Here is a 22,657-nt window from a genome sequence, read left to right as displayed (position 1 = left end):
TTGTTTACAATATTGACATTGATTGATACTCAGTTTTTTTCGAGAAGATAAACTGAGATAAACGCTGGTAAGTTTTATTTATCAAAAAAATCTAGACTTACAAGTGCATATACTTTCGTCAGGTATACGTACAGGTGAGAACATTTACTTTCCTTGTACACTTACTAGGTAAGGGTAACAAAGATAACATAATTTTTGGTTAAAACGCATGGGCCTGCGGTTACCGGACGAATTAGGTTCTTAGGTCTTCTTTGCCGTCTAGACTGCAGTGTAGGGTCGTTGAACCTCCCGCAGGCCGTATCTTACCTGAGGAGAGAGGTGGGTATGGACCGCATGGTCCCTAACACTTATATGTATTATTCTTTAGTTTACCGGCGATTTTCTTAACTGTACTTTTGCGTATTATTAATAAGACTTACGTATAGTTTCAATAGAAATTAATTTCTGTGTTTGTAAGAAAACCCGCGTGTTTAATTTAGTTAGGTTAACGTAAGTGGGAATAATAAATTGTCTTAATGCAGTTAACTATGTATGATTCATAAAATTCTTCATACAGTATGAGTTTTTTTATATATGAATTTATAACCAACATGGGTCATTGTATAATTAGCTGCTATTTAATTCAATTTATATTTAATTAGCAAGGTGCATATTTTGTTGTGTTAAATGTAAATAAATGCTTTTTTAGTGAAATTTTTCTAATAAGTATTTTATATGGTATTATTTCTCTAGGTATAATATGTATAGTTTATAGTATTTTGTAAATTAGAATATTGGGTTTTAGAAGAATAACATACAATTTAAATATATTTTTGCTAAATGTTTTAACAAAAATAATTTATTCCAATAAAAAAGAAGAGAATATTTAAATTAAGATCTAAAATTTAATAATTAAATTTATCAAGAAATATAATTTTATTTACTTTCATAGAGAGTAAGACACCATGCCGCAAGCAAGAAGGAAGACTCCCTTTAGCGGGAAGGCTAAAAAGCAGCAGTTGCAATCAAAGAAACAGAATAAAACATTATTGTTGTCATGTGAGTACTATAAATTATAATTTCTAAGTTATTAAAGGGTTGGCTTTAGTTAACTGCCGCACGAATTTGTTGGAAATATTTATATTTTTAGTTAGCTAGGTAATATAAGATTGTAATTCCAAAATATTATCGTTAGGAAACTTGTAGTTTTTTAGTTATTAATTTTTAAAGTTAATAATTTTTTGTGCGAAACAAGTGCATTTATCCGTTTTGTTGTGCAAAAAAAGACGACGGTGAGTGCCAAAAGCGACTTTAGGGCGAGTCCTACTCAAACAAAAAAAAATCTACGTAGGTAGGTTAAAAAACTATTAAACTTTTATTTTTAATATCCAAATAGGTAGCGAGGAGCGAAGCGACGAGCGTGTTAGGTTAACTTTTGAATTGCCGCACGAGCCGAGCGAGCGAAGCGAGCGTGCCGCGGCAGCGGCCGGCGAGTGCCAGAAGCGACTTTAGGGCGATTCCCACTCAAACAAAAAAGACGTGTGGCACTCGGGGACTGCCGCGGCAAAGCTATTGCATAGCATGCCTTCAAGCCACACCTCCGTGCCCGTCGGAGTGGGGAGCGTGAGGTTTTTCGTTACGCAATTTCTGGATTCGGTCCCCGCGCTCAAGGCCCGCGATAGAAGCTATGCAATAGCTTAAAAAAAATCTACGTAGGTTAAAAAACTATTAAACTTTTACTTTTAGTATTCAATTAGGTAGCGAGGAGCGAAGCGACGAGCGTATTAGGTTAACATTTGAACTGCCGCACGAGCCGAGCGAGCGAAGCGAGCGTGCCGCGGCAGCGGCCGGCGAGTGCCAGAAGCGACTTTAGGGCGATTCCCACTCAAATAAAAAAAACTACGTAGGTTTTCACAACTTGTTTGTATTTTATTTATGTATCGTAAAATTTTTGTTACACCAATTCCATACATTTTGAGGTTAGAATAGGAAAATTGATTTTTCTCTAAAACTATTGGTTTCCTAACTTTCCCCTTTTGGTGGGAGGGTCCGCCCCTCCTCCCCCCCATCCCCCCCCCCCACAAAAAACCTATAATACGTGCGGCAGTTCTCTAAAGAAACCCCTTATTAAAAGTTTAAGATCAAATCGGCAAAGAAATTCAAGTAACCTTAAACAATGAAAGTACATTCAATCCCCCCATGTGCGTAAGCCACTTTCTTAAATATTTGGTTATTTTTTTCAATTTTGAAGTGAAACTTCTTTAAGTGTGCTGATAATCAACATCCGTTGCATAGTTTTAAAGATTTATGTTCCTGTGGGATTTCGTAATTTCGGGGATAGCCTATGCCTTATTCTAGGTCTTCAGCTACCAACATACCAAATTTTATTGTACTCGTTTCAGTGGTATTTGCGTGAAAGAGTAACAAACATCCAATGTCTTTTGCATCTACTACATAGTATAAAACAAAGTCGCTTTCTATGTCCCTATGTCCCTTTGTATGCTTAAATCTTTAAAACTACGCAACGGATTTCGATACAGTTTTGTTTAATAGATAGAGTGATTCAAGAGGAAGGTACCCGCTTTGTATAAAACCTAATAAATTATATACTTAAAGTATATAATTTATTAGGTTTTATACAAAGCGGGTGAAGCCACGGGCGGAAAGCTAGTTTATAATATAATATTAGTATGATATTGAAGTGAAAACTTCTTTAGCGGCGTTGAGCACTTTTTCTGTAATGGGTATAAAATATTAAACTCGCGTCAGGACACGTGACCTGATCGAAAAAGCGTAAGACGGATACCATTCCAAAATATCAAACATGCTCAACGTTAATAATCAAGTTTTCACTTCTGCCGGCACTCCCCCAGTGTAACCCGTCTTTTTTTATTACAGCATCATCAAACACAAGCAATTATGACGTCCTATCAATGAACTACCAGCCGAATAGATCAAGGGGTCGCGGAGACGCGAACAGATATGCTTTGAAATTCTATAGAGAGAGTGACGAAGAACTAAGGCTGAAGAAGGAGGAGGCTCTGTGAGTTAATTATCCTACTACTATTATAAAGGCGAAAGTTTGTATGGATGTATGGATGTTTGTTACTCTTTCACGTAAAAACTACTGAACCAATTACAATGAAATTTAGCACACATATAGATGGTAGCTGAGATTAACACATAGGATAGGTTTTATCCCGGAAATCCCATGGGAACGGGAACTATGCGGGTTTTTATTTGAAAACGCGGGCGAAGCCGGGGGCGGAAAGCTAGTTATACATATTTAACCAGCTATAGCTATAGCCCGCGGCTTCACCCGCGTTTTCATAGAAGAACCCGCATAGTTACCGTTTTCAAGGAATTTCTGGGATAAAACCTAACCTATGTATTAATCCAAGTTACTGTCTATGTGTGTGCTAAATTTCATTTGAACCGGTTCAGTAGTATTTGCGTGAAAGAGTTACAAACATACACAATACACATACACATACATCCATCGTCACAAATTTTCGCATTTATAATATTAGTAGGAAGGATCATTTTTAGTTACAAAACTCATTCTATATTATATATTATATAACCTTTAAACCTCTATCTATCTCTTTCAGCAAAGCCCTAAACCACGTGAGCGAGAAAGAGATGGAAATAGATCCGATAGATTTCTTTCCATCTGAATTGACGTTTCCAAAAAGACCTCCATGGGACTTTAACATGACACCAGCACAGTTGGACGCGCAAGAACAGAAGTATTTTAGGGTAATTAAAAACATAAATAATGTATCAGGTGTTAGACGTAATTTTTGATTTAATATTTTTGTGGATGAATAGTTGTCACTATTTTCTGTCCGAACATGCTTAGCTGTCGAATACTATAAATTGCCGCTTTCCTTTCAATCGTGGCGCATTTGTACGAATCGTGCCTAGGGGGGGGGGGGCTCAGATGTTGTTTATACGACATTTGAACCAACTACCCTCACTTTGCTAATAGCCGTTGACTCGCTGTGATTTGTTATCAACTACCTACATCAATTAGGCAGCTGTGTAGAATTGCAGTACATTTTTATTATATTCAAACTAATATTTAACATGGCCTTTCTAACAATAATATTTTTTTGTATATATTCTTTATTATTCACAAAAGAGAAAAAAGTCATACTGAGTAAATATCGGTTTAAATAAATACAGAATGTCTTATAAATAAAAGCCATTTCTACCAGGCAACTGTTAATTTCACTACCAGAATTAATATATTAATAGACTATTATTACATAATAACTATTTACCAATATATTTAATGTGCTTGTATGTTTGTCTACAGGAATACATAAACACTCTGCAATCATCGCCCCGTTGGAAGGAAATGTCTTATTTTGAACTTAATTTAGAAACATGGAGACAGCTATGGAGGGTTTTAGAAATGTGTGATATTTTGCTGTTGATCGTGGATGTCAGGTTTGCGGTGAGTTTTTGACGGTTTTAAAACCGGTTTTTATTCGAAATTGTAATAATAATCATTACCAAAATTATTTCAATTTTTTTTCAACATAAAGAGAAAAATTTAAACTTTTTCAAGTTACAAATACCTCTATGTTTATGGGATTGGTATTGAATTTTGATACTAAAAAAATACCATATAACACCCCTCTTTTTGCGTTGGGGGTTAAAAATCAGTTTTTTTTTACAAACCCGTGAGGCAAAAGACGCTGGTTCGAGTCCCGTCTCTAGATCAAAATTTTCTATTCTTTAAGCAATGCTTATTTATAAAGCAATTTAAATGCTATATAACTAAATATTTATTGTAATAACTATTTTTTTAATATCGCCTGTTGTAAATACAATCATTTCAATCTGAACTCCTTTATCATAAGAGCACATACATTTATTTTTGTCTAATTAATTGTATAGATATATTGTGTATAGATATCGCCTAATGTGAATGTTGTGTTCATCTGTAATTGTTGTAAATCCAGTTTGTAATAATCCATACTAATATTATAAATGCGAAAGTAACTCTGTCTGTCTGTCTGTTACTCAATCACGCCTAAACTACTGAACCAATTTTCAAGAAATTTGGTATGGAGATATTTTGATACCCGAGAAAGGACATAGGCTACTTCTTATCCCGGGAAAATGACGAAATCCCGGCAATCCCACGGGAACGGGAACTATGCGGGTTTTTCTTTGACTGAGCGGGCGAAGCCGCGGGCGGAAAGCTAGTAAGTTATAAATCCAGTTTTAACTGTTTAACGCGAAAGATACGTATGTAACAACTATTGATGAGCCTTTTTTAATAAATAAAAATAAATAAAATAAATATCTAATTCATACTTTAAATTATTAGTTTTTTTACAATTAAAAAAAATTTAAATCCTAAATTTCAGGGTATGATGTTCCCCCCCTCCCTCTACGAATACGTAGTAAAAGAGCAAAATAAAGATATGATTCTTGTACTAAATAAAATAGACCTAGTTCCCGCACCCGTCGTTGCTGCTTGGAAAGATTATTTGACGAAAACTTGCCCCGGTTTAAAAGTGGTATACTTTACGTCGTGCCCCGGGTATAATTTGCAAGGGGCAAATTGTGATAAAGCTGGTAAGTTTGGGGCATTTTTATCAATGATTCTATTATACTAGTAGACGCGGCATACGCCAACATCATTGCACTAAAAAACAGCGTAATTAATACATACCTACTTACTAACGCATTATCACCAATACAGTTGTTCTCTCTTTCACTCTCACGCACGAGACATAATACATGTCTCACTCATGTACTTCGTAATAACAACTGCCGATTCAAATATAAAAAGAACGTCCAGCCACGACGCTGAATGGTGCGTGACTAAGTGAAACTCGGGCACTTAGCTGAGTTTTTTCTTGCCAAAATAGAGAGCGGGTAACGTATCTAGCTTTTTTATATATCATAGATATTTATGTGTATTATTAGTACATATGTATAACTAGTTTTCTTAAATTATTCTTGATTTTAATAACAATGTGCCCCAGTTTAAAAGTTGTTTATTTTACTTCGTGCCCCGAGTATAATTTGCAAGGGGCAAATTGTGATAAAGCTGGTGAGCTTGGGGCATTTTTTATATATTAATAACTAGTTGTTTGCTTATATCGCGCGATTAAAAAGAAACTCCCATTGTTATAAGATATTTCACCATAAAAAGCCTAGACTCTTAACTATCTCCAGACACAAATATAATGTGTTAAAATCACTCCGTCACGACGTGTAGAAAGACAAACAAACACACCTTTATAGTATTTATATCTACTAATATTAATTATTCTTAAATGGAATGGCTATATGGCTCGGTTTGGAAGCGGTTTACTTTACCTTGTGCCCTGGATGCCAGGATTAGGCTGATGAGTTTATAAATATAGTAATAATTAGGTGATTTAAAAATAAAGAAATGAAATTTTATTGAAAATGAGATTAATCACCGCGGTAAAACATACCCTATTTCATTGTATAGCTTTTTAACAGTCTCCAGTCATAAAAAATAACGTAAATAGTAACCTGATTGTAAGTGATTCTCGCCGCCGAATAGCATTTGCGTTGTTAGGGGCACCGCGAATGTGTTGATGGCCTGTTAGATATTTACATGCTATTTTTTTGAAGATTACTTTGCCGAAAACGCAAATTATTATAATACTTACTAGCTTTCCGCCAGCGGCTTCGCCCGCTTTGTTTAAACCTAATAAATTATATACTTAATACTTCCGCGTGAACCACTCCATTAAAAAAAACGCATTAAAATCCGTTTAGATCAAGAGCCCACGACGGCCAGACATTCCTTTCTTTAATAAAGTTGAAAGTTTCTCTGTATATGTCTCCGATAAAGATAAGAACGACTAGCGATTATCAAGTCTGGGTTGTGGTTACTTTGGCAGGAAACAGGTAGTAAGGGTGTATAAAATTGTACCTAACTTTCATTATAGTTTAAAAGCTAAATTTTATATATGTTACTTGGGGACCTATAAAAAGATGTTACCTTAAGAGCCAGACAGTTTTCATGGTTCTTACATCTAGCCAGACACATTTAAAAAATAACTAACATATCATCAAATTCACATAACTACCTAAAAGCGTAACAAATATGAAATAACCCACTAAAAATATTAGTAAACTATAATAATTAAAAAAATAAAAGTATAATATATAATTAATAAAGTTATTACTTATCTTTTACGAGGACTTATGATGATGGAAAGCAGTAAAGCTATTGCATGCTATGCCTTCAAGCCACTCCTCCGCGCCCGTCGGAGTGGGGAGCGTGAGGTTTTTTCGTTACGCAATTTCTGGATTCAGTCCCCGCGCTCAAATTTTTTTTTGGGTGGAAATGCTAGTATATAAATAAATTTATTATTTATTCACAGGACTTCAAGTTCGTCGTCGCAAAGGCAGACAGCGTATGTGCGCAGAAGGCGCTTCTAAACTTCTAGAAGCTTGCAAGGATATAGTGAAGGGAGAAGTCGATCTCACTTCGTGGGAGAAGAAGATAGGAGAAGAGAGTGGAGTGGAGTTTGATGATGAGGAGACGGAAGTTGGTAAGAGATGGAAAATATCACGTGTGACGTCACAATTCTTAAAATGGCGTTGAATTGATCCTATAATTATTTTGGTCGCAAAGTGTACACAATTATTTTCTCATGCTTAAATCGCGTTCAAAACAAGCATAAATTAAGCGGATTTTAAATAAGAATAATGAATTTAGAAGGATTGTAAATTCATTATTTTTTATTCATTATTTTTTATTCAAATTTCGCTTATAAGTGAAATATATAGATTGTGCGCTAAAAAATATTACATACTCAAAATCCAGAAACACTGTATGTCCTATCTCTTTCTCTCTCACGTAAAATCTTATGAATTTATGTGTATCTCTTTCTTGTCGCTTTTTCGTTTCATCGACTTGAAGATATAATATAGATGATACAGGCAAAAGAAGTATTCCTTCCAACAAAAATAAACGCATTTAAAATATATTTCTTTATTCACAGGCGAAACGATACTCCAACAAGCGGATACGACGTTCTACACGCACGAAAAATATAAAAATGGCGTCCTAACCATCGGCTGTGTTGGACAACCGAATGTGGGGAAAAGTTCCCTTATGAACGCAATAATGGGGAAAAAAGTTGTATCTGTATCGAGGACTCCGGGACATACTAAACATTTTCAGACTATTTTCCTAACGCCACAGGTGAGTTTGAACCTTATTGCAATGTATTTAGGTACTATATTTGCAGTTTCTGAACATTTAGACCACTTTTTTGACGACATAAGTGAGTTTGAACCTTATTTCTTAGCAAATAAGACTTATTTTTCATTGAATATTAGGAAAAGATTCATTTAGCAATAATAATCTTTATATCTAGTAGAATAGATTGTATATTTGCTTGTTTAAATTGTTATGAACGCTATAATGGGGAAAAAAGTTGTATGTGTATCGAGGACTCCGGGACATACTAAACATTTTCAGACTATTTTTTTGACGCCTCAAGTGAGTTTGAACCTTATTGCAATGTATTTAGGTACTATATTTGCAGTTTCTAAACATTTAGACTACTTTTTTGACGACATAAGTGAGTTTGAATCTTATTTCTATGTTAATAGGTGTTATATTTGCTCGTTTATTAGATAGTGTTGTATCACAATATTGAATGACGAAACATTTAAGACTATTTCCTTTTCGCTGCAGATGAGTATGAACCTTATTTCTTAGCGAATAAGACTTATTTTTCATTGAATATTAGGAAAAGATTGATTTAGCAATAATAACCTTTATACAGGGTGTAATCGTTAAGTGTGCACAGGCGATTATTCCGTAACTATTACAGATATCAAAAAACTTTAAACTGATATCGAAAGTACTTAACCTAATGAGTAAAATGGCCATAATAAATTTTTAAAAATAATACGAGAAATATCTAAAAAATTAACTTTAAACCCTCCCATACATTTAGTATGAGATATGAATATCCCATGTACATGGGTTGATCCAAAAGTAATGATAATCAATATTAAACAAGGTCATTACAGTTAAAATAATTATGTATTTCTCTAGATAGTCTTCTAACTAGATAATATACTTCGATATTTTTTTTCCTTAACTTATAAAAAAAAAAACTTTGACTTCATCTACAAAAACCCCTCAAAATCGGCCATCACTTCGCTGTCGTCTTAAAATTTCTTGTATCGACGGTGTTTCTTGTGCCGAGGTAAGAGATAGAATTAACTAGGAGCTAGATCTTACAAACAGGGTGGGTGTTCAAGCATTTTCAATGCCGATTTTTGATTGGCAGCCATCGCAACTGACGCTTTGTGATCTGGTGCGTTGTCTTGGTGAACCAACATTCAAGACCGAAGTTTGCCATGTCTCTTTTTCTTACTAACCTACCCGCAATCTTTTAATTTGGTCTGTGTAGTAAGAGCCCTGTGTAGTAGTGGCTACCTTCTTAAAATATTCCACATTTCTTCAGCGTCCCAAAAAACTACGGCTTTAATCTATCCCACTAATTTTCACTTTGAAAATCTTCACCGTCACTTTGGAAGCTCGCATCCAGGCCATTGATTGTTTCTTGGTTTCAGCATAAACATGGTGAACCCAGGTAACGCCCATGGTCACAAATCGTGACAAAAAATTATCCTGATCTCATTAAAAATTTAGAAATTCACCCTCTAAATGTCGAATCGTTGTTTCTTCTTTTCGTCGGGAAACATTCTGGCTCGCACTGTTCACATTAAAATTAATGTTAATACTTGGAAACGTGGCCTGTAGATATAATTTTTTTGTGATAACTTAGTGATAACATGAGCAAGCATAAAACATTTATTTTATATTTTTATGTGCACAGGAAATACCCAATTATCATTACTTTTGGATCAACCTATACATTTAATATGAAAGATTTTAGCTTTTTTTTTTGTTTTTTTGGTTTTCTGCTTTAATTACTTCGCAAATTTGGAGGGAAGTTCATTTAGAAACTGTAAATAGAGCTCCTCATTGTATTGCACAATGAGGACGTCACTTCGAAAATCTACTATGAATACAAAATGTATGGGAAATAAATTGTATGGGAGCGTTTAATGTAACATTTTTGGTTATTTCTCGTTTTATTTTTAAAAAATTATTATGGCCATTTTACTCATTAGGTTAAGTTCTTTCGATATCAGTTTAAAGTTTTTTGATATCTGCAATAGTTACGGAATAATCGCTTGTGCACACTTAACGATTACACCCTGTATATCTAGTAGAATAGATTGTATATTTGTTTGTTTAAATTGTTAATATATTTAGGTACTATATTTGCAGTTTCTAAACATTTAGACTACTTTTTTGACGACATAAGTGAGTATGAACCTTATTTCTTAGCAAATAAGACTCATTTTTCATTGAATATTAGGAAAAGATTCATTTAGCAATAATAATCTTTATATCTAGTAGAATAGATTGTATATTTGCTTGTTTAAATTGTTATGAACGCTATAATGGGGAAAAAAGTGGTCTCTGTATCGAGGACTCCGGGACATACTAAACATTTTCAAACTATTATCCTAACGCCGCAAGTGAGTTTGAACCTTATCTATACTGATAATATAAAGCTGAAGAGTTTGTTTGTTTGAACGCGCTAATCTCGGGAACTACTGGTCCGATTTGAAAAATTATTTCGGTGTTAGATAGCCCATTTATCGAGGAAGGCTATAGGCTATAATATCATCTCGCTAAAACCAACAGGAGCGAAGCAATACGGGTAAAACCGCGGAACATAGCTAGTGTGTATATATTTAGGTTTTATATTCCCTTGTTATAGCACAATATTGGATAACGAACAATTAAAGGCAATTTATTTACGCCGAAAATGAGTTTGAACCTTATTTCTTAGGAAATAAGACTTATTTTTCATCGAAGAATAGGAAAAGATTTATTTCGCAATAACATAATATAAGCTTTATACCTAGCAGCATAAGATGTATTTTCGCTTGTTAATATATTATGGTAATATGGTTTAAAATCCGTTAAAAGTATATAATTTTGAAACAATATGTTTGTGTGTTTATATTGTATTTTTATAGCATTCAAATGCTTAATAAAAATAAATAATAGAAAAATATCTATCACGAGCCGAGAATGGCGAAAGACGCGGGTTCGAATCCCGTCACGTGATCGATTTTTTTCTATTCTTTAAAAAATAAAATGTTTGTGTGTTTGTCCGTAGGTACGTCTGTGTGACTGTCCCGGGTTAGTGTTTCCATCTATGGTGCCCCGGTCTATACAAATTTTGATGGGTTCATATCCCATAGCGCAGTTGAGAGAACCATATACTACTATTAGGTAAGTTACGCTTTTATTTATATTAAAAAAATAATATATTAAATAAAATAAATAAATCATCTTTCATTTGACCTGTTTTGCTTGCCAGCCGCTTTGCCTAAACCGAATCCATACTAATATTATAAATGCGAAAGTAACTCTGTCTGTCTGTCTGTCTGTTACTCAATCACGCCTAAACTACTGAACCAATTTGCATGAAATTTGGTATGGAGATATTTTGATACCCGAGAAAGGACATAGGCTACTTTTTATTGCGAAATAATTACCACGGGCGAAGCCGGGGCGGACCGCTAGTAAATGATATACTAAAACCTTACTCGAGAATCATATAAATCGCTATCTATTAAAAAACCGCATCAAAACCCGTTGCGTAGTTTTAAAGATTTGAGCATACATAGGGACAGAGAAAACGATTTTGTTTTATACTATGTAGTGATATATAAATATTAAAATATAAATATTTCAGGACAATTTCACACGGCACGATCTAATCCCATACTAAGCTTTCGCTTGTGTTATGGAAATCAGATGGCTGATAAACATGCATATACAGGGTGTCCCAAAAAGTAGTGATGAACGGAAGCTGGGAGGTAGAGGACCTAGAGGGCTATCCGAATCACCCCCATGTATGTTATGCGATTTTTCGTATTTTCGGAGTTATGACGTTTTTTCAATTTTTCAGCTATCGCCGAGTACGATGATATTTTCACTCATGGTGACGTCAATTGTTGCGCTAGATGCTTGATTTTTTTTGTGTGCTAAGCTGAAAGATAGGCCAATTCAGTATGGTAACATTTACTATCGTTAGATCTTCGAATGAAATAAAAAAAAGAATTAAATGCCAAGAAAGATAAAATTACCCAGTATGTTCACCACTTCAAGGGCCCGTAAAAAAATAAAATCACATAAAAAAGAACGTGCCCGGGTGACGTATCTATACTTTAAAAAAATCATTGCAAGCGTTCCTACAGCTACATGATATTTCATAGCGTTACATCTGTGCTTATGGCCTTTCACGATACTTCTGAATGAATTCATGTACCTACTTGAGTTTGGACATTATAAATAAGCATATTATAAAAATCTGAACATATAGTTTAGTAAAATATGACCATCACGGAATATAACTCTCTGCTACGCACAACTGTAAACCAAATGTCACTTATTGAAAATCGCAGTCGCGAGCGACAGCCACAGATTTTCACACAGAGATTTTCACACATAAATTTTCACACAGATTTTCACACAGAGATTTTCACACAGAGATTTTCACACAGAGATTTTCACACAGAGATTTTCACACAGATATTTTCACAAGGATATTTTCACACAGAGATTTTCACAGAGATTTTCACACAGAGATTTTCACAGAGATTTTCACACAGAGATTTTCACACAGATATTTTCACACGGAGAATTTCACAGATTTTCACACAGATTTTCACACAGAGATTTTCACACCGAGATTTTTAAACAGAGATTTTCACACAGTGATTTTCGCTCGCGACTGCGCTCGCGACAGTCACAGATTTTCACACAGAGATTTTCAGATTATTCACACAGAGTTTAGTAAAATATGACCATCACGTAATATAACTCTCTGCTACGCACAACTGTAAGCCAAATGTCACTTATTGAAAATCGCAGTCGCGAGCGACAGCCACAGATTTTCACACAGAGATTTTCACACAGAAATTTTCACACAGATTTTTACACAGAGATTTTCACAGTGATTTTCACATAGAGATTTTCACACAGAGATTTTCACACAGATATTTTCACACGGAGAATTTCACAGATTTTCACACAGATTTTCACACAGAGATTTTCACACAGATTTTCACACAGATTTTCACACAGAGATTTTCACACAGATTTTCACACAGAGATTTTCACACAGATTTTCACACAGAGATTTTCACACAGAGATTTTCACACAGATTTTCACAGAGATTTTCACACAGATATTTTAACAGAGATTTTCACACAGATTTTCACACAGAGATTTTCACACAGATATTTTCACACGGAGAATTTCACAGATTTTCACACAGATTTTCACACAGAGATTTTCACACAGATTTTCACACAGATTTTCACACAGATTTTCACACAGAGATTTTCACAGAGATTTTTAAACAGAGATTTTCACACCGAGATTTTCACACAGAGATTTTCACACAGTGATTTTCACACAGTGATTTTCACACCGAGATTTTCACACAGTGATTTTCACACCGAGATTTTCACACCGAGATTTAAACACAGATTTTCACACAGAGATTTTTAAACTGATTTTCACACCGAGATTTTCACACAGAGATTTTCACACAGAGATTTTCACACAGATTTTCACACAGATTTTCACACAGATTTTCACAGAGATTTTCACACCGATTTTCACACAGAGATTTTCACACAGAGATTTTCACAGAGATTTTCACACAGAGATTTTCACACAGAGATTTTCACACCGAGATTTTCACACAGATTTTCACACAGAGATTTTCACACCGAGATTTAAACAGATTTTTACACGGAGATTTTCACACAGATTTTCAAACAGAGACGAAAATTTTCACACAGAGATTTTCACACAGAGATTGTCACACAGAGATTTTCACACGGAGATTTTCACATAGATTTTCACACAGACATTTTCACACATAGATTTTCACACAGATTTTCACACCGAGATTTTAACAGATTTTCACACAGAGATTTTGACACAGATTTTCACACCGAGATATAAACAGATTTTCACAAATTTTCACACAGATTTTCACAGAGATTTTCACACGGAGATTTTCACACGGAGATTTAAACACAGATTTTCACACAGGTGTTCACACAGAGATTTTCCCACAGACATTTTCACACAGATTTTCACACCGAGATTAAAACACAGATTTTCACAGAGATTTTCACACAGAGATTTTCACAGAGATTTTCACACAGATTTTCACACAGAGATTTTCACACAGATATTTTCACACGGAGATTGTCACACGGAGATTTTCACACGGAGATCTTCACACGGAGATTTTCACATAGAGATTTTCACACAGAGATTTTCACACAGAGATTTTCACACGGAGATTTTCACAGAGATTTTCACACGGAGATTTTCACACAGAGATTTTCACACGGAGATTTTCATGCAGGTTTGCTAAGCTGAAAGATAGGCCAATTCGGTATGGTAACATTTACTATCGTTAGATCTTCGAATGGAATAAAAAAAATAATTAAATGCCAAGAAAGATAAACTTAGCCAGTGGTGAACATCACCACTTCAAGGGCCCGTAAAAAAATAAAATCACATAAAAAAAGTTTTCCGTTTGTTGAAATAACCCGAAAATTCATAGTAGCAGAAGAAACCATTAAAAATGATAAAAGGGCATTCAGACATTTAAAAGACAACTTTTTACGGTGATGTCGCACTTGCACTGAGCAACAGCAGGGTCATTTTAAAAATTTCTGGTAATTAAACACCTTGTTATTGGTTTTAATTTGTTTTTATTGATCATCATGTTTATTCAATTTTTGCACTTACCAAATTTAGATTTCAATTTTTCGATTAAAGCCTTCTGAATAATAAAATGAAATTTTCAGGGTAGCTACCTGATAGATAGAGCAAGTTTTTAAAAGCTAAACGGAAAACTTTTTTTTATGTGATTTTATTTTTTTACGGGCCCTTGAAGTGATGATCATACTGGATAATTTTATCTCTCTTGGCATTTAATTATTTTTTTTATTCCATTCGAAGATTTAACTATAGTAAATGTTACCATACTGAATTGGCCTATCTTTCAGCTTAGCACACAAAAAAAAAATCAAACATCTTCCGCAATAATTGACGTCACCATGAGTGAAAATCTCATCGTACTCGGCTTTTTTTGAAAAATTGAAAAAAACGTCATAACTCCGAAAATACGAAAAATCGCATAACATACATGGGGGTGATTCGGATAGCCCTCTAGGTCCTCTACCTCCCAGCTTCCGTTCATCACTACTTTTTGGGACACCCTGTATAATCTTATATATAAAAATGAATCGCAAAATGTGTTGGTAAGCGCATAACTCGAGAACGGCTGAACCGATTTCGATAATTCTTTTTTTATTATATTCCTTGAAGTACGAGGATGGTTTTTACGTAGAGAAAACGTAAATATGTACCACGGGCGAAGCCGGGGCGGACCGCTAGTTTGTAATAAATACTTATATAGATAATTAACACCCAGACACAGAGCAAACATCTATGTTCATCACACAAATATTTTCTAAGTGGGAATCGAACCCACGACCTCTGGCTTGGAAGGCAGGGCCACTACCAACCAAGCCAACCGGTCAGTCTAATAAATTTAATTTATTCTTATTAGGGCCGATTTTCAATCCTTGGTTAAAATTTATCCGTCCAATAAAGTATTACACGAACATTTTAAAATGTCACCTGTAAAGTGACATATACGGACAATAAGAATACATTTTTGAAATGGTAGTTTAATACGTTATTCGATGTATAGGTCTACCAGAATCTGATGGCATATTTATATTTCAAAAATAAAAGATTTTCATGTGGCAACTTTATTTGACAATTATCAAATTGGTTGTCAAATTATTTGTGTTGATGATTAATTTTTAGGATTTTGTCTTCAAAATCTTCGAAATATCGATAAAACCGCTGCGATCACAAGCAATAGGTGTTGTTTACAATGTCTATTGAAAAACATTCGATGAAGAAGGATCAAACACATCACAATTTTCAGTTTTAAAGCGCGTGAAAGATTTTATTGCTAAATTGGACTTACCCGTTTTGATACTTTAAATAAAAAATGTTATAAGTAGGTACATATATACTATACTATTGTTTGTTGATTAAAATATAATTTTATGGAAACTTATTACAGGCGCTTACAATACGGCTATATGTCAAGTCCAAGCAGTCCAAGTCAATTTTATAATGTGTTAATACGAAAAACGAAAATAAACATGATTTTATTTTATTTTTGTTTTATTTTATAAAACATCGTACTTATCATATAATATATTTTATAAATAATCGAATTTTTATCCAGATAATTATCATTAAAATCCATATTTTCACATGGCATAATGATATATACAAATATAGGTATGTATAAATAAATAATATGTATTACCTATATAAAAATAATATGTATAATATGTTATAAGTGCCTACATAATATTTCGTGGATATCTCATTATTAAGTACAGTTTTATCCACTTATGTACTAATGATATTGAGGTCAAAATAAAAAGTAAGCAGTATCAAGATCGTTCAGTCCATTTTCCCTAGGGTTGCACACTCAAAATTTTGATTTCCCTATTTGCCATCAGATTCTGGTTTACCTATATAAGTTTTAATCAAGGATTGAAAAATCAACCCTTATTCATACATTGACGACGCGGTTGGCGCAGTGGTAAAGTAACTGCCTACTGAGCCGACGGTCCCGGGTTCGATCCCCGGTCAGGGCAAATATTTGTGTGATGAACTCAATTATTTTGTTCTTGGGTCTGGGTGTTATCTATATATGTATTTATTAAATATTATATTTATCGTCGCCTAGTACCCACAACACAAGCCTTAATTGAGCTTACTTGTAGGTCGATTTGCGTAATAATGTCCTATAATATTTATTTGTTTATTTAAATTTCCTAGATTCCTAGCGGAACGTCTAGATCTACCGAAACTCTTGCGCATGGATCACCCAGAGAACGACGACACGTGGTCGCCGAGGGATATATGTGATGGGTGGGCGAAGAAACGGGGATATCTCACCGCTAAGGCTGCTAGGTGAGTTAGTGTGAGTGAGTGAGTGAGTAGATAATAATATATATAAATCTCGTGTCACAATGTTTGTCCTCAATGGACTCCTAAACCACTTAACCGATTATAATAAAATTGGCGCTCTTTTTTTCTCGAGATAAACGTTTGATTTTGTCACGATAAAAGTGGTTTATCGCAGATAAAACCAAAACTAAAAGTAATTACACAAAATGCTCTGACAAATATCTTGCAAATGTTTTAATATAATTGTTTATGAAAAAAAAATCATAATAAGTATTACCATGTCAAGTAGAAAACGTAAAAGTATGAAAATTAGAGCTAACTTGGTGATTTTTTTTTATCGAGTAAATTTTAATATTTTATGTTTTTGATTAAACAGAATCGTTGAACATATCATCTAGTTTGATATATATTTTATTTTTTAGATTTGGTCTTGCATATTACACGTATCATCTAATAGAAGATTGGTTATTTTGCTTTATGCGCCCCCTTAAACCTCGGTTAAAAACTTAAAACATATTGACGTTTAACTTAACCACGTTAAGCCACGTTTGTATCCTAAACCAAGTTTACTTAATTAAATAATAATATTAATTTAGGCTGGACACATACCGAGCGGCTAACAGCATTCTAAGGATGGCGTTGGACGGGAAAATCTGCCTGTGGTTGCGACCGCCTAAATTTACTGAAGAAAGAGGTAAGTATGTGAATATTAAAAATGTTTCTGTTACATATATTATGTATTTGTGATATTTACTTGTAGTATTAATGCGAAAAATGGCTCTGTTTGTTTCGTTTTTATGTCTAAATTACTGAATTAATTTTGATGAAATTTTGAATTTTGTGTAATAAAGTAATTAGATACGCGCACCATTTTAAGAAAATGTTACCTGTCAGTTCCCGACAATTCTCACCATATAAATACTGTTTATTACATAGATCCTAAAATTTTCAAACTATAAAAGTTTTCATTTTATAATTAAAATTATTTCTATATTTTGCAAAAACTTGTGGTGTTGTTTCTCGACATTGTTGTTTTTTTTTTCAATCTATTATTTTCCTTTTATATTCCTGGTCACTTTAAAACGAGATTAATTCTTATTTAATTAAGTTAAAAGTTATTTATTATTTAATGTTCACAGAAAAATACGAAAACTGCGATGAGATAAAATACGTCAAGTGGGTTCAAGCGCTCACTAAAGACGTGCAAGAAATAGCCGTGACGTCATCGTCAGAGGGAGACGGAGATAGCGACGGTGATGAGAGCGAGGGAGATAGCGATAGTGACGGGGAAACAGCCAGTATGGCTAATAAGTTTGCGGCTTTGGCTAATGAATAAATATACAAAATAATAAAAAAAGCATTTGTCAGAAGTGAAACTTCTTAGACAATACCAAAATCGTCGCCTTACTCCATGACGTGACGGTATTGCCATGACGCGATGTTGAAATTATACTCTCAACGCGCCTAAAGCAGTTTCACTTCAATAATAAGACGTTGTTTTGATGAAAATGTTATTATAATATTTTGTAATGGAAAATATTTCAGTATCTTTATTTATTACACAGAAAATGTGAAAATAAATTCATTTAATTTGTTATAACAGTGCATTCCTTTTCGTTCAAATCCAATAAAATAGATACGCGATTAGAGTCTCTATAATATACTGCGTAAGAGATTTAATCGCGTGCCATCGGGATACCGCTGTTGTTTAAATAGGCCTTGATATTTTTACTATCTCTTTATAGTCTAAGGGCCGATTTTTCAATGCTTGGATAAAACTTATTCGTCGAATAATGTATAAAACTACCATTTTAAAAACCTGTTCTAATTGCCCGTATTTGACAGTTTACGTGACATTTTAATATTATCGTGTAATACTTTATTGGACGGATAAGTTTTATCCAAGCATTGAAAAATCGGCCCGAGATGATTGACATTCGGCTTAAATTACGCTTATTCTAATTATAGTTTAAGAGCTGGCTATGTTTTATGCACGTTATTAAATTTATTATTAGAAATTACTTTTCGATAAACACCAGTTATATCCGGTTTAACTGAACTTCAAGTTTATTCTATTTTTAAAGATTTGCTACTATCAAATTATGTAGTTTTAAAAATTAATATAAATGAAAATTTAAAAACGTAATTGGCCATCCATACTAATATTATAAATGCGAAAGTAACTCTGTCTGTCTGTCTGTTACTCAATCACGCCTTAACTACTGAACCTATTTGCATGAAATTTGGTATAGAGATATTTTGATACCCGAGAAAGGACATAGGATAGGTTTTATCCCGGAAATCCTACGGGAACGGGTTTTTCTTTGAAAAAGCGGGCGACGCCGCGGGCGGAAAGCTAGTTCTAAATATAAATTAGAGTTAAAAATATTATGTAGCTACATCACATTGAACAAGAATATAAAATAAAGATAAAATCATAAAATTATTGTATTGTCACCGATCCTTGATATATCTTTACTTAATATTATAAAGCTGAAGAGATTGTTTGAACGCGCTAATCTCAGGAACTGCTGGTCCAATTTGAAAAATTATTTCGGCGTTAGATAGCCCATTTATCGAGGAAGGCTATAGGCTATATATCGTCACGCTAAGACCAACAGGAGCGGAGCAACGCGGGTAAAACCGCGGGACACAGCTTCTTATATAATAGTATTACACTTATGTAGCTAAAAACTATATTTTTAATACCACTCCATGTGAAAATCATTAAATTGTGTCGTTACTCTAATAAAATATTTATATCGCAGCTTAATAACTATATTATAGTTTTAAATTGTTAACTTATTAAGAATTGTATTTTTTAATAAATTATTAACTTGAGATTGTGTTTTATTTTATACTTAATGAACCTTTAGAGAATAATCAGCATTTATATTATGTTTTAGCCTTGTTTTAGATTTATAAAATACTAGCTTCCGCCCACGACTTTGTACGTGCATCCCCATTTTTCCCCGTTCCCGCAAGAATTTCGGGAAATCCTTTCTTAGCGGATGCCTACGTCCTAACATCTACCTGCATGCCAAATTTCAGCCCGATACGTCCAGTGGTTTGGGCTGTGCGTTGATAGATCACTATATCAGTCACCTTTGAGTTTTATATGTATACTAGCGGTCCGCCCCGGCTTCGCCCGTGGTACATATGAAAAATAGATGTTGGCCGATTCTCAGACTTACCCGATATGCACAGAAAATTTCATGAGAATCGGTCCAACCGTTTCGGAGGAGTATGCAGACTAACATTGTGACACGAGAATTTTATATATAAGAAGATATAGATGAAGAGATATTATTATGTGCGTTCTCTGATTACTTATTAACTTCTAATTAAAGAAAATAGTTTTGAACAATAAATACATTCACTGCTAGATAGTCTATTTATCGAGGAAGACTATATAATATTATATCATCAAGCTAATATAACAATATAAATAAAAATAATATAAATAATGCAGGTAAAACGACGGGGCACAGCTAGTATGTATGTATAATGTTAATTTATTATGTTTGATATATATATTCATTGAAGAATACAATAGGATTGTCATGAAATAATTTAACGGCTATGTAAAATCTTTGGATCAAAACCGAACCCCTTTAACAGGGCCGTACTCACGGCCTTTATGACTAACTTTGTAGCCCCAAAAACTGACTTTAATGACGTTAGGCTAAAAATGTCAAAATATAAACTCAAACTCAAACTTTTATTTATTCAATTAAACTTCTTATGCAAGCACTTTTGAATCGTCATAACATTTTTTATCATACACTTAACCGATATACCTACAGGGTGTCCCACTATTGGTATACTAAGCGCGAAGAAACTTGTAGTTTTGCATGCACTGATCACGAAAAAAATACTTAAACAACAAAATTACTTCAAAATTTTTTTGCTAAATTTTTCCTGAAAATCCATGTTTTCTTCTCTAGCTTCGCGCAGCCGTCATGTACCGCTTCTTTAATGTGAGCATTTTGTCTATGAAAACATAATCTTAAACGATAGCTCACGTGCTGGTGGCAAAGTTGGGTGGGTTGCTTGTTATGGGTGTACACATAGAGTTTTAACAATTCATCTATTTGAAAAAAAATGCGTCTGGAATTTTATAAGTATTTTTTACGTACTCAGCGTATGCAAAACTATAACCTCCTTTGAGCTTAGTATATCAACAGTGGGACACCCTGTATAGAAAAAGGTTTTATTTTTCACTGAATATGCTCAAGGGATATTGGTTTCATTATGTTTTTATTTGTGAAGTAAACTGTGAAAGCATCGTGTTTATAATTAATAAAGAAAAACGTGAATGTGCAACAAATATTGAAACCATAATTGTTTTACAAAGAAGATCTCTACGTTTTATAATAAACGCTCAAGGCTCCGAAATTCCTTTTACAATGCAAGATTCCTGATTATACCGACACAGTAAGTATAACATTATGATTTATATACGGATATACAGAGCACGGGCTCTGTAACACCAACATACATACGAGAATAACGCGAAGAAAAAAATACAATTTAAATGCCTGTTTTCCGACATTCTAAAGTTAATAATTCATTTTTCAGATTAGTAAAGCTAAAGTAGGCGAGAATGAACTGTATAAAAATTGAGTTTGATTTATTTATTGAAATTTACAAATGTTAAGATAAAATTCGAATAAAATTTTATACGTTACTACATTTTCTCATTCGGCATTTTCTCGTCGTTGCAACACGTTGTGACTTGTGAGGTAATTTTCGGTATTTGAGTCTTATATTACACAGCACGGCTAGTTATAAAATTCAAGTTTTGAGTGCAATAAATATAATAGTTAAATATATATAAAAATTTTATATTATCTGTGTCTAAACTAATAGATTAGATCACTGCTAACTTAACTGCTAAATGATCGCCACCTAATCAACAATTATGTTTTTTTATGGTAAATAAATGGAACCAAATTTCCTTATGTATGATGTATTGAAGAGTTAATTAAATAAATAGCTAAGAGATAGCCAAGAAGCTTATATATAATACACTGGAGATTGCACTATGACCATTAACTTGTAACAAGAAAATATGACGTTGAATGACGCCTGTATGTTTTTTTATCCCTTTCACACCTAACTTGGCAAGTTGGTGTGAAAGGGATAAAAAAACATACAGGCGTCATTCAACGTCATATTTTCTTGTTACAAGTTAATGGTCATAGTGCAATCTCCAGTGTATTAGATATAAGCTTCTTGGAGATAGCCCTTAACACGGGGCCCCACATTCCCCTAGCCCTTACAATCCAGCCCTGTTTCAAAGGGCCCGTATATCAGGGCTGTCACACACAGACCACACGATGGACATTATCTGAAGTTTTATGTTATCTGTGAGAGGGTAAGATTGAAAAGTTTACTTTGAAATGTTTTGGAATAGTATTATGAATGTTTTATGAGTATTGGAATGTGGGAATTTAATAGTGGAGATAAATTAATACTAAAGTAATATAATATACCTACTTATTAATAAATTAGTA

The 22,657-nt window shown here is 33.7% G+C and overlaps 1 protein-coding gene across 4 annotated transcripts; it reads left to right on the top strand.

Annotated features, from left to right (window-relative positions):
* The first annotated feature begins 26 nt into the window (after positions 1-26).
* Ns4 (Nucleostemin 4) lies at positions 27-20,891 on the top strand. Of its 4 annotated transcripts, none has more exons than XM_089713874.1 (12): positions 27-67; positions 932-1,038; positions 2,878-3,022; positions 3,591-3,738; positions 4,301-4,441; positions 5,364-5,574; positions 7,368-7,538; positions 7,992-8,194; positions 11,211-11,326; positions 17,007-17,141; positions 17,735-17,832; positions 18,278-20,891. In XM_089713874.1, the coding sequence occupies exons 2-12, from the start codon at positions 945-947 to the stop codon at positions 18,472-18,474; spliced, it is 1,659 nt and encodes a 552-aa protein (XP_089570000.1). In that variant the 5' UTR covers positions 27-67; positions 932-944; the 3' UTR covers positions 18,475-20,891. The 4 variants fall into 4 exon arrangements, with proteins under 4 accessions (XP_089570000.1, XP_089569998.1, XP_089570001.1 ...); XM_089713872.1 differs by having other exon boundaries at positions 33-134; XM_089713875.1 differs by lacking the exon at positions 27-67 and adding an exon at positions 175-318.
* Positions 20,892-22,657: the final 1,766 nt, after the last annotated feature.

Source organism: Colias philodice, chromosome 31, assembly GCF_061535455.1.
Source record: "Colias philodice isolate Cphi_HAF_F1 chromosome 31, ilColPhil1 Martin Lab GWU primary, whole genome shotgun sequence".
NCBI classification, from domain to species: Eukaryota; Metazoa; Arthropoda; class Insecta; order Lepidoptera; family Pieridae; genus Colias; species Colias philodice.
The sequence above is the reverse complement of the archived record's forward strand: the minus strand, read 5'-3'. Positions and strand labels throughout refer to the sequence as shown.

Excerpts from the sequence above, each read along its gene's own strand:
- Ns4 (XM_089713874.1), top strand. The coding sequence starts at position 945 with ATGCCGCAAGCAAGAAGGAAGACTCCCTTTAGCGGGAAGGCTAAAAAG. Across the intron at positions 11,327-17,006 it reads GAACCATATACTACTATTAG|ATTCCTAGCGGAACGTCTAG; the intron begins GTAAGTTACGCT and ends TAAATTTCCTAG. Across the intron at positions 17,833-18,277 it reads TAAATTTACTGAAGAAAGAG|AAAAATACGAAAACTGCGAT; the intron begins GTAAGTATGTGA and ends TAATGTTCACAG.